The 9369-nt window shown below is 40.4% G+C and overlaps 4 protein-coding genes across 4 annotated transcripts; 2 read left to right on the forward strand and 2 right to left on the reverse strand.

The window, feature by feature from the left end:
• Positions 1–443: 443 nt before the first annotated feature.
• Positions 444–2529, forward strand: Pdhb (Pyruvate dehydrogenase E1 beta subunit). Its single transcript, XM_011308757.1, has 5 exons — positions 444–652; positions 768–830; positions 1122–1328; positions 1403–2033; positions 2171–2529. The coding sequence occupies exons 1-5, from the start codon at positions 644–646 to the stop codon at positions 2320–2322; spliced, it is 1062 nt and encodes a 353-aa protein (XP_011307059.1). The 5' UTR covers positions 444–643; the 3' UTR covers positions 2323–2529.
• Positions 2437–4984, reverse strand: Fibp (acidic fibroblast growth factor intracellular-binding protein). Its single transcript, XM_011308755.1, has 6 exons — positions 4589–4984; positions 4133–4334; positions 3791–4018; positions 3416–3643; positions 3090–3344; positions 2437–2944 (listed from the first exon to the last, which is right to left on the reverse strand). Exons 1-6 carry the CDS (start codon positions 4671–4673, stop codon positions 2866–2868), a joined length of 1077 nt encoding a protein of 358 aa, XP_011307057.1. The 5' UTR covers positions 4674–4984; the 3' UTR covers positions 2437–2865.
• Positions 4985–5248: 264 nt separating this feature from the next.
• On the forward strand, positions 5249–8188 carry AGBE (1,4-alpha-glucan-branching enzyme). Its single transcript, XM_011308759.1, has 7 exons — positions 5249–5500; positions 5588–5757; positions 5840–6605; positions 6672–6872; positions 6979–7331; positions 7534–8007; positions 8082–8188. The coding sequence occupies exons 1-7, from the start codon at positions 5388–5390 to the stop codon at positions 8087–8089; spliced, it is 2085 nt and encodes a 694-aa protein (XP_011307061.1). The 5' UTR covers positions 5249–5387; the 3' UTR covers positions 8090–8188.
• On the reverse strand, positions 8119–9325 carry LOC105268881 (uncharacterized protein C19orf52). Its single transcript, XM_011308758.1, has 3 exons — positions 9081–9325; positions 8620–8721; positions 8119–8556 (listed from the first exon to the last, which is right to left on the reverse strand). The coding sequence occupies exons 1-3, from the start codon at positions 9205–9207 to the stop codon at positions 8180–8182; spliced, it is 606 nt and encodes a 201-aa protein (XP_011307060.1). The 5' UTR covers positions 9208–9325; the 3' UTR covers positions 8119–8179.
• Positions 9326–9369: the final 44 nt, after the last annotated feature.

The raw sequence follows: 9369 nt of genomic DNA on the forward strand, positions 1-9369 counted from the left end.
TCTGAGTGTTTCCGGCGGCGCCGGCAAACGCGCGGGAACGTCGAGGGAACGACGCGGGAAGTTCTAACGCGCAATCTCGTGGAGAGATTTATCATTTTCATCTTTATGAGGAATTAATTAATTAATTATTCATGCTGCCGAGGAATTTCTATAATTCATTTTTATTTAAACGACTTATGGGTAAATATCAGTGGACATTTTCTAAATATAATTAACACAATTTGAAATTCCATAATTGTTTATTTTCTTTCGCTTCTGATACATCCGGAAAAAATTCAAATGACTAGACTAAATTTTTTTTTAAAGTCAATATTTCTCTTTTCCTCACTCATTATCAAAAAAAAAAATTGAAACCGTGACAGATTGAATAAATTCGAAGTTTGAACTGTCGCGACCTCGTGCGCCATCGCCGTGCACTGATAATTCCCGTGGAATGAAAAAGCCTACGTCAGGAGTGTCGTATCGTCGTCATCCTTGGCTCCATTATCCCAGAGCGCGTGCACCAGTTGTAGTCTTCATAAAAAAAAAAAAAAGTAGCAGGCCCCAGAGACGAAAATAAACAGGGGCCCCTCCAGGAGATAATAAATAATCGACAGGCAGTTGCAGATTTATTTCAAAACGTTCGAACACTCGTCGAACGATCATGCTCACGGTAACAATCACCAGAAATTTGAGAACCGAGAAATTAGAGTGAATAGAGCAATTGGGGCTTGTGTATAATTAACGTGTCAAGTGTCACAGTTGCCTGATTTCATTGTAATTTTCAGTCTGCAGTTAGAGGAATTGCCCGTCGCTCATTCTCCACCTCAAAATGGGCATCTGCACAGCAGGTAAATATGATGTATTATTGAAGCCTTAACCTTAACCAGTTGCTTATTTAATTGAAAATAAAAATCCGGGATTTGTGTCATGTGGTTCCTATGGACCAATCGAGAACTCCAAATTAATTTGCATGGATTCGTGGAAACAGGTGGATTACCTGGTGATTCAATGATACCCCGGTGTGATTAGCTAATGCCTGAAGGACAGGAAAGGTCATATGACTTGTCATACCACATGCCTGGCGATGCCGAAATTTTTTTATCGCTCGATAGATAATTGTTTACTCGTTTCCTGAGTAGATGACCGTTCGAGATGCCTTGAATTCAGCCCTGGATGAGGAGATGGAGCGCGATGAGAGGGTTTACCTCATGGGGGAGGAGGTCGCCATGTACGATGGGGCCTACAAGGTGTCCAGGGGACTCTGGAAAAAATACGGGGACACCAGGGTTATCGATACTCCTATTACCGAATCTGGATTTGGTGGAATTGCTGTTGGCTCTGCTATGGTGAGAGTATATTCTTCATGTATTGGGAGAGAACGCCTTTTTTACTTTTCGAAATGAATTTTTTTCCCGTGCAGGCGGGTCTCAGGCCAGTCTGCGAATTCATGACGTTCAATTTTGCGATGCAAGCGATCGACCAAATAATAAACTCCGCGGCAAAGACATTCTACATGTCAGCAGGCCGAGTGAATATACCAATAGTGTTTCGTGGTCCGAATGGAGCGGCTGCAGGTGTTGGGGCCCAACATTCACAGTGTTTCGGTGCTTGGTATGCCCACTGTCCTGGGCTCAAAGTAATTTCCCCTTACAACAGCGAGGACTGCAAGGGTCTTCTGAAAGCTGCCATTCGTGATCCTGATCCTGTTGTCTTTCTGGAGAACGAGCTGCTCTATGGCGTCCAGTATCCCATGTCCGATGAAGCTCTGTCGAAGGAGTTCGTCCTGCCCATTGGAAAAGCCAAGGTGGAACGTAATGGCAATCATGTGACACTTGTGGCGCACTCAAAAGCTGTCGAGCTGGCACTAGAGGCTGCCAAGGAACTCGCTGGCAAGGGAATCGAAGCGGAAGTTATCAATCTCAGATCTCTTAGGCCTCTCGATATTGAAACAATTATTAAATCAGTTGTAAAGACCCATCATCTCGTTACTGTGGAGCAGGGATGGCCCACGTGTGGTATTGGCGCTGAAATTGGGGCTAGAATCATGGAAAGTAAGTTCCAAAATGTCTGCCTTATATTAATTGTACTTTCATATATTGTCATAAAAATTATGAGGATAAATAATTCTGAATTTAATCAGAATTGAATTTCCACGTCTCCCATTGCAAGATTTCACTCTCAATTTCAGGTGACGCTTTTTATCATTTGGACGCTCCAGTGATCCGAGTAACTGGTGCGGATATTCCCATGCCCTACGCTAAATCGTTAGAAGCTCTAGCCCTACCTGAGCCCAAAGACGTTGTGCTGGCAGTGAATAAAATTCTAGGAGTATCCCAGTAGCGAATTATAGTGAATTAGGTGCTTTATTTAAAAGGAAAACGAAGGAAAGAAACAATAATTCTTTAAATATCACGCGATCCCCTGGATCGGTCATCATGAGCATAACTTTGTTGATTTTTTCTTTGTGAGAAAAAATTTACTGAAGACAAAATCATGTATTCGGGAACTCAGAATTTGTTTCCTGCAATTTATCATATTTTTTGAGAGGACACTGTTGCAATATTGCCTAATTCATTTGCAGGGAGAGGATTGGAAATTTTTCAGATAATTTTTTGTCAGATCTACTCCGGGGAGGGACTAGAGGGAAGGGAGTGGCGAGGATCATTGGGATGGTGTAATGATATGTAGTTATGTGGATATGTTATGAGTGTCACTGAAGATTGCATACTCTGCCACGTGTTATTATTGATTATTTATTACACAAAAAAAGAAGAGAAAGAACGAATTAACAATGAGAAATAAATTGTAATATATGATTCATCGACTCTCCTCGTTTGGGGTATTGTCAACAATTATTACGCCTGAACAGACGTTTATCAGTCGTCACGTGTGGTACATTCTCAAGAGACAGCTCGTTACTACTTTCATGTAACGCTCGAATGCATCTCGCAGGGTTCCTTCTCTGGAAATTCAATTGAAAAATTCAAAATTCCTCCCTAATATAATTAATAAATTTTAATTCGTCCGGTTGGGAGATGGTTCAGTCTCAATTTAGTACTCGACTGGTGAATTAACGATTTTTTAATGATTAAAATATTTTATTTTACCTCAATACGTCCAGATCGAGTGCACACTGGGTATATGCACTGAGAAAATTTCTCAAATCTGTGTGGGACCAGTTGACTTGCTTCCAGGGCTCAATGCATCTCTCCACTAACTCTAAAAATAGAAATCTGAGTTCCCGGGATCTGTGTAGGCTGCAGGCAATCCCCAGGAGGGCTCTCGAGTATGAACGAAAGTTGACATCCAACTCCTGGTATGATTTCTCGAGAAGAGTTGGTTTCAGTTTGATGCAAACGAGACTGCAATTGTATCTTGTAGTTATTCCAGTTTATTTGAGTTTTCACTTTCGTAAGAGAGGGAAATAACTCACTGCTTGTGATGCTTGTCGTTCTCCAGGAGAACTCGACACTCGGCCAATTCTATGAGGAATTCTCTGTCCAAATCCGTGTCGAAGTACTCGGAGCCTGTGTATCGATATGTCCATGAGGCCATCATTGCATTCGCGCAGTGGTAGAGATCAGGGAATGTCAGGAATTGCAGTTTTCTTTTACTCATCTCGAAACGCAGGCAAGCTATGAAAACGACTGCTGCGTAACGCCTGTTAATTGAATATTTCAATTGATTTTATTTAATTCTATCAATTAAAGAGTAAAACCACATAAATTCATGGATTTATCTCTCAGGTATATTTTTTTTTAGAAATTATTCCCCTTCAGAATTAGTTCTCGCTTAATTCTGCACTTACTTCGCTAAATCATCGGGCAATAAAAAATGTTGTTTTATGTTCGCGACTAGAGAGCCAGATACATCCTCAACAACTTTAAAAACTCTTTTCACATTGTCATATTGTCTCCTACAGCTTTTCAACGTAATCCCAGTCTTTTCAGCCACTTCGTCCATATCCTTTCTACTCTTCGACGTCAACTTCTTCCCCAGAAGTTCGCGAATCACAGAGTCATCAAAATCGTAGTACCTGTGATAAATAATATTCTCATCATGACTGAATTTCACCGACTCTGAGGAGGACGAATAAATAAATTGGAATAATTAAGTGATAATTCATATATTGTTATTACGAATAACTTGCATTTCTATCAACATCTGACTAGTTTGCGGTTCGATCTGAAAACTCAACTGCTCGCTTGCCAATTTCGGTGGTGATTGGAGTAATCTTTCGAGGAGGGAGTACGTTCGATAATGATCGAGTACATCGGAGGCCACCAGTTCAATTGGAGCATTTGTCTGGTGGCAAATGCCTCGTTGGTGCAGGATCCCAACTGCATCACTCGCTGATAAAAATAATATAATAATAAAAAATAAAAACATCGAATAATTCAAGGGGAAAGTGTTTATTAATGATTTATTTCGAAATCTGTAAATAAATTTGTAGCTGATAAAATTGCTGACATAAAACGTGTTTAGATTTTTTTCTGTAATGATAAAATAAATAAATAAAATGATAATGATGGTAAATGTGAAATTCGAGATTTTATTTCAATCACTTCCATACTGAAATTATGTCCTAGTCCTCATAAAAACTCACAAGTGTGACCATCCACCCAGAGCTGATAAACCTCAGGATCCACCAGAGTATAATTACTAATAAAAACATCTACTTCCGACAACATTCTCAATTTGCCGATGCCTCAACCGAAATAAATCCAATAAATTCGGTTTCTTCCAGTCCCATCACAGTATCTCACCACTTCTCCCCGTCCGATAACATTATTGAACACAAAAATAACACCGCGAATTGTTCAGCACACCTCGAAAATCGTTTTTCACTTCTCCAAATAAAAAAAATAATAATATCTCACTTCGAGTTGAATAGCCCTTCGAGGGGGATTTATTTTTATTATTTACAAACGTTCTTAATAATCCGTGAGCAATCAGCTGATGTAATTCACCTTTTTGTAATTCAACTGGAAACGCGGGACTGCGCCATCTTGCGCCGCCATGGCAGCTTACGAAAAAAAAGCGCGCAGCTTCAATTCTTAATCTTCTGCAATCCTTAATAAACAATACATTTTAATAACAAACGGTTCTGCGTTGTTATTAACGATGAACCTTTAACACCGTGGGGCGGTGTGATAATTCATTCAATTAAATTAAAATCTCCCTATCACTCTACATAAATAGAAAAGAAGTAAAATGATGTTTCTCAGAAGAGGGGGAATGATATTCAATCACCTTGACTTGTCATTCATGGATTTCGAGCTGATCTTTCGGCTCATCTCCACACACTGTCTCTGCATTTCGTCACATGCACACATTAACACACTCGTCAGTAATTGTTTATATCTGGCTTTACTTTTGGCCCGAATTTTTGGGATAAAAATAGAATGGGTGGCCATTGGTCTAGCATGGATCCATCCAAGGTGGACGTACCTGAGATTGATAAACTTTTGGAGAGGGATCCCTACCTCAAACCCCACGAAAATGAATTCCGAAAGAGGTACATAAATTTACTGTTTTAATTTTCCTTAAAAATATTCAATTATTGCATGTATTTTCTCCCAATTGATGGCTATTTTTTCTGTAGATACGCACTGTTCAAGGATTATATGGAGCAAATCGAAGCCGGTGATGGCAGCCTCGATAAATTCTCGAGGGCGTACGAATCATTTGGAATTATTGTCGATGAGAATAACGGGGTGACAGCTAGGGAATGGGCTCCAGGGGCTAAACAACTTTATTTGACAGGGGATTTCAGTAAGTCAATGCTCTAGAGTGTGAATACCCAGTATTTAAAAAAAAATTGAATGTGTAATTAATTCCTGAAATATTCCTGCAGATGGTTGGGACAGAAGGAAGAATCCCTACGCTAAACAAGAATTTGGGAAATGGGAGTTAAAACTCCCCCCGAATAGCGATGGTACCTGCCCCATTCCTCACCTGTCTGAGGTAAAAATTATCGTGGAGGATGGAGCTGGTCAATTTCTGGAGAGATTGAGTCCCTGGGCGACATACGTAACGGCTCCTGAAAATAAAAACGAGGGTACGAATTATAAACAACGTCTCTGGCACCCTGACCCTCAAAATCTCTACAAATGGAGGAATCCAAGGCCAAAAAAACCAAAGAGTCTTCGTATCTACGAGTGCCACGTGGGAATAGCCACGAGTGAACTACGGGTTGGGACTTATTTGGAGTTCGCCAGAGGAATAATCCCGAGGATCGTGAAACAGGGGTACAACGCCATCCAGCTGATGGCCATCATGGAGCACGCCTACTACGCCAGTTTTGGCTACCAGGTGACGTCGTTTTATGCAGCCTCCTCGAGGTATGGAACCCCAGAGGAGCTCAAGGAGTTGATCGATGTTGCTCATGAACACGGACTGTTCGTTCTTCTTGATATGGTTCACTCTCACGCCTGCAAAAATACTGTGGATGGCCTCAACATGTTCGACAGCACCGATGCCTGCTTTTTCCACTCTGGATCAAGGGGAGAACATCCCCTCTGGGACAGTAGACTATTCAATTACGGCAACTACGATGTCCTCAAGTTTCTCCTCTCCAACCTGCGGTGGTACGTCGAGGAATATCATTTTGATGGATTCAGGTGAATAATTTGGGGAACATCTGAGGATTATGGAGGCTTTTTTCATTGTCGAGATTATTCATTTAGATTTGATGGAGTAACTTCCATGCTGTACCACTCGCGAGGCCTGGGACAGGGGTTCAGTGGAAATTATGAGGAATATTTTGGGCTCAATGTTGATGTCGAGGGAATTGTTTATTTGATGATGGCTAATTATATGCTACATCGTTTGTACCCTGAGATGGTGACAATTGCTGAGGATGTTAGTGGCATGCCAGCCATGTGCAGGTAATTGATCCCCAATTTATGTTGATTTTTAATTATGAGTAATTGGTTTTTATTTTAACAGATAAATTTTATCTGTTTGTTGTAAATTTTTTATTTCGGCCTGAAGACCAGTAGATGAAGCTGGAATAGGCTTCGACTATCGTCTGGCCATGGCCATCCCTGACAAATGGATTAAACTCCTGAAAGAATTTCGTGACGATGATTGGAACATGGGAGATGTGGTCTGGACCCTGACTAATCGGAGATGGATGGAGAAGGCAGTGGCCTATGCTGAGTCACACGATCAGGCCCTGGTCGGTGATAAAACCATCGCTTTTTGGTTGATGGATAAAGAGATGTACACCCATATGAGTGTCGTAAGCGATCCCAGTCCCATAATATCACGAGGCATTGCTCTCCACAATTTGATTAGACTCGTTACACATGGACTCGGTGGCGAAGCTTATCTCAATTTTATCGGTAAGTTATTCGACCTCTTCTATGGATTTTCGATAACCTCAGGTTTATTGAGACTCAAAGTGCGATATTTTGCAAATTTTTTTACTCTGGTCTACGACTAAAATGAAGTCAATAAGATTTTCTGATATTTAATTTTTTTTTAATTTTTGAGTGAATACACGGTAAAGAAATTATATTGATGGAATTTAAATATTTATCCCAGGGAATGAGTTCGGGCATCCGGAATGGCTGGACTTTCCCAGAGCGGGGAATAATAGTAGCTACCACTACGCACGACGCCAGTGGAACCTAGTGGACGATGACCTCCTAAAATACAAATTCATGAACAATTTCGATCGCGCGATGAATCTATTAGAGGAGAAATACGGCTGGTTGGCTGCTGATCCAGGGTACGTCAGCTGGAAGCACGAGGGGGACAAGGTGATAGTCTTCGACAGAGCTGGACTCGTGTTCGTCTTCAACTTCCACCCAACCCAGTCATTCCCGGATTATGCAGTTGGTGTACCCAATGCTGGAACCTACAAAGTCGTACTGAATAGTGATGATAAAGAATTTGGGGGCGAGTGCAGGATTGATCCGGGTTGCAGGCACTTTTCAAAACCCGAGCCCTTCGCAGATCGGCCACATCGTATAATGGTGTACGTGCCCTGTCGCACTGCCATTGTCTACGCAATTGGTACGTTGTAAATTATTCCTAAGCATTAGATCATACGCAACTAATATCCACTCGTTAAATTCTCATTGTTTCAGAATCCTGAGGATAATCTCTCACTAGCAAAACTCAGACTTCCGATAGAAGATAAATACGAATTTTCAGAGTTTATTTTATACAAAAAATAAATATTGATTTAGGTAAATTCGCTGTCGTTGATATCATAATTTCTCATTTTATCGTCTAGTATCCACCACTTCCCTAGAAATCCCACGTCCACAATTCTCTCATTGAATTTCGTATATTGTGGTTTTAAGTAGTTGCACTGCACTTTGTACAGATCACACTGATCACTGTAATTGTCCAGCCATATGAAGGAAACAATCCCCAGGTTCAGTCTCCTCACGATGTTGCTGTTTAGGCATTCCTCCATGTGCAATACATGACTCATAGAAATTTGATTGCGAGTTGATTCACCAATGTACATCAGACGCATCGAGTTTCTCAGCAGTTCCTCTCGAAAGGTCAGTAAATCCGGATTTGTTCGAGATAAGTAATAGCAACTGGCTATACCTGAAGTAATTAAACGTCAAAAATACAAAAATCATCAATAAAGTGAAATACGAGATCAAATACCTGAGAAATAAACTCCTGCCTTGAGTGGACGAGTTCGGCATTCTTTCACGATGTCAACAGCCACATCTTTATAATCGAGGTAGAGATTTTTCCAATACAACTCTGAAAACACCATCACATCAAGAAATTACACATCAAGTTTATTCATGACTTCATTGTCCTCAATGAGATTTAATAGGCTGAGGCCAGTGACAGGGCCAGAATCCACGAGATGAATACGAAAGAGAATCAAATGAAAAATTAAATGGAACATAAACAGATAATTAAAAATAACAAGTGGGGAATCGCGCTTATTGATTTTTTTCTGAGTGGTAGGTGGATTTTTCTCGATTGACTATATACCAATTTTTCCAATCGTGAATTTTCGAGCTCATGGGTTATATACTGAATTGACATGCGAAAAAAATGATTAAACTTAAATTTGGTCGATTACAAAGCAAAAAAAAATCATAATAACTCACTCCAACGTTCTAAAATCGTAGTCTTCGTTTTTTCCGATGTTTCAGAAGATTTTACTGTCTCTGCAACTGCTGTACCGAAGAATCTCAATTTATTTCTTATCAGGAAGCTTGTACGTAACACCGACATTGCTCGAGACTGACAAACAATTATTCAAGAGTAAAAAAAAATGATCAAGAAGTTGCACTAGGGTATTCTCTCGGTTTAAATGTATTGGGCCAATGGCCAATTCATTGGTATAGTTTTTGGAGCCCAATTTTTTTTGGAGCACAATTTGAGATGTCGCCGCTG

This window comes from Fopius arisanus, unplaced genomic scaffold (genome assembly GCF_000806365.1).
Source record: "Fopius arisanus strain USDA-PBARC FA_bdor unplaced genomic scaffold, ASM80636v1 scaffold00062, whole genome shotgun sequence".
In the NCBI taxonomy this organism is placed as follows: Eukaryota; Metazoa; Arthropoda; class Insecta; order Hymenoptera; family Braconidae; genus Fopius; species Fopius arisanus.

Excerpts from the sequence above, each read along its gene's own strand:
- Pdhb (XM_011308757.1), top strand. Across the intron at positions 831-1,121 it reads AATGGGCATCTGCACAGCAG|ATGACCGTTCGAGATGCCTT; the intron begins GTAAATATGATG and ends TTTCCTGAGTAG. Across the intron at positions 1,329-1,402 it reads TTGCTGTTGGCTCTGCTATG|GCGGGTCTCAGGCCAGTCTG; the intron begins GTGAGAGTATAT and ends TTTCCCGTGCAG.
- Fibp (XM_011308755.1), bottom strand. The coding sequence starts at position 4,673 with ATGTTGTCGGAAGTAGATGTTTTTATTAGTAATTATACTCTGGTGGAT. Across the intron at positions 3,644-3,790 it reads TTGCCCGATGATTTAGCGAA|GCGTTACGCAGCAGTCGTTT; the intron begins GTAAGTGCAGAA and ends TTCAATTAACAG. Across the intron at positions 3,345-3,415 it reads AACGACAAGCATCACAAGCA|TCTCGTTTGCATCAAACTGA; the intron begins GTGAGTTATTTC and ends ATACAATTGCAG.
- LOC105268881 (XM_011308758.1), bottom strand. The coding sequence starts at position 9,207 with ATGTCGGTGTTACGTACAAGCTTCCTGATAAGAAATAAATTGAGATTC. Across the intron at positions 8,722-9,080 it reads TACGATTTTAGAACGTTGGA|AGTTGTATTGGAAAAATCTC; the intron begins GTGAGTTATTAT and ends TGGTGTTTTCAG. Across the intron at positions 8,557-8,619 it reads GGCAGGAGTTTATTTCTCAG|GTATAGCCAGTTGCTATTAC; the intron begins GTATTTGATCTC and ends TAATTACTTCAG.
- AGBE (XM_011308759.1), top strand. The coding sequence starts at position 5,388 with ATGGGTGGCCATTGGTCTAGCATGGATCCATCCAAGGTGGACGTACCT. Across the intron at positions 5,501-5,587 it reads GAAAATGAATTCCGAAAGAG|ATACGCACTGTTCAAGGATT; the intron begins GTACATAAATTT and ends TTTTTTCTGTAG. Across the intron at positions 7,332-7,533 it reads AGCTTATCTCAATTTTATCG|GGAATGAGTTCGGGCATCCG; the intron begins GTAAGTTATTCG and ends TATTTATCCCAG.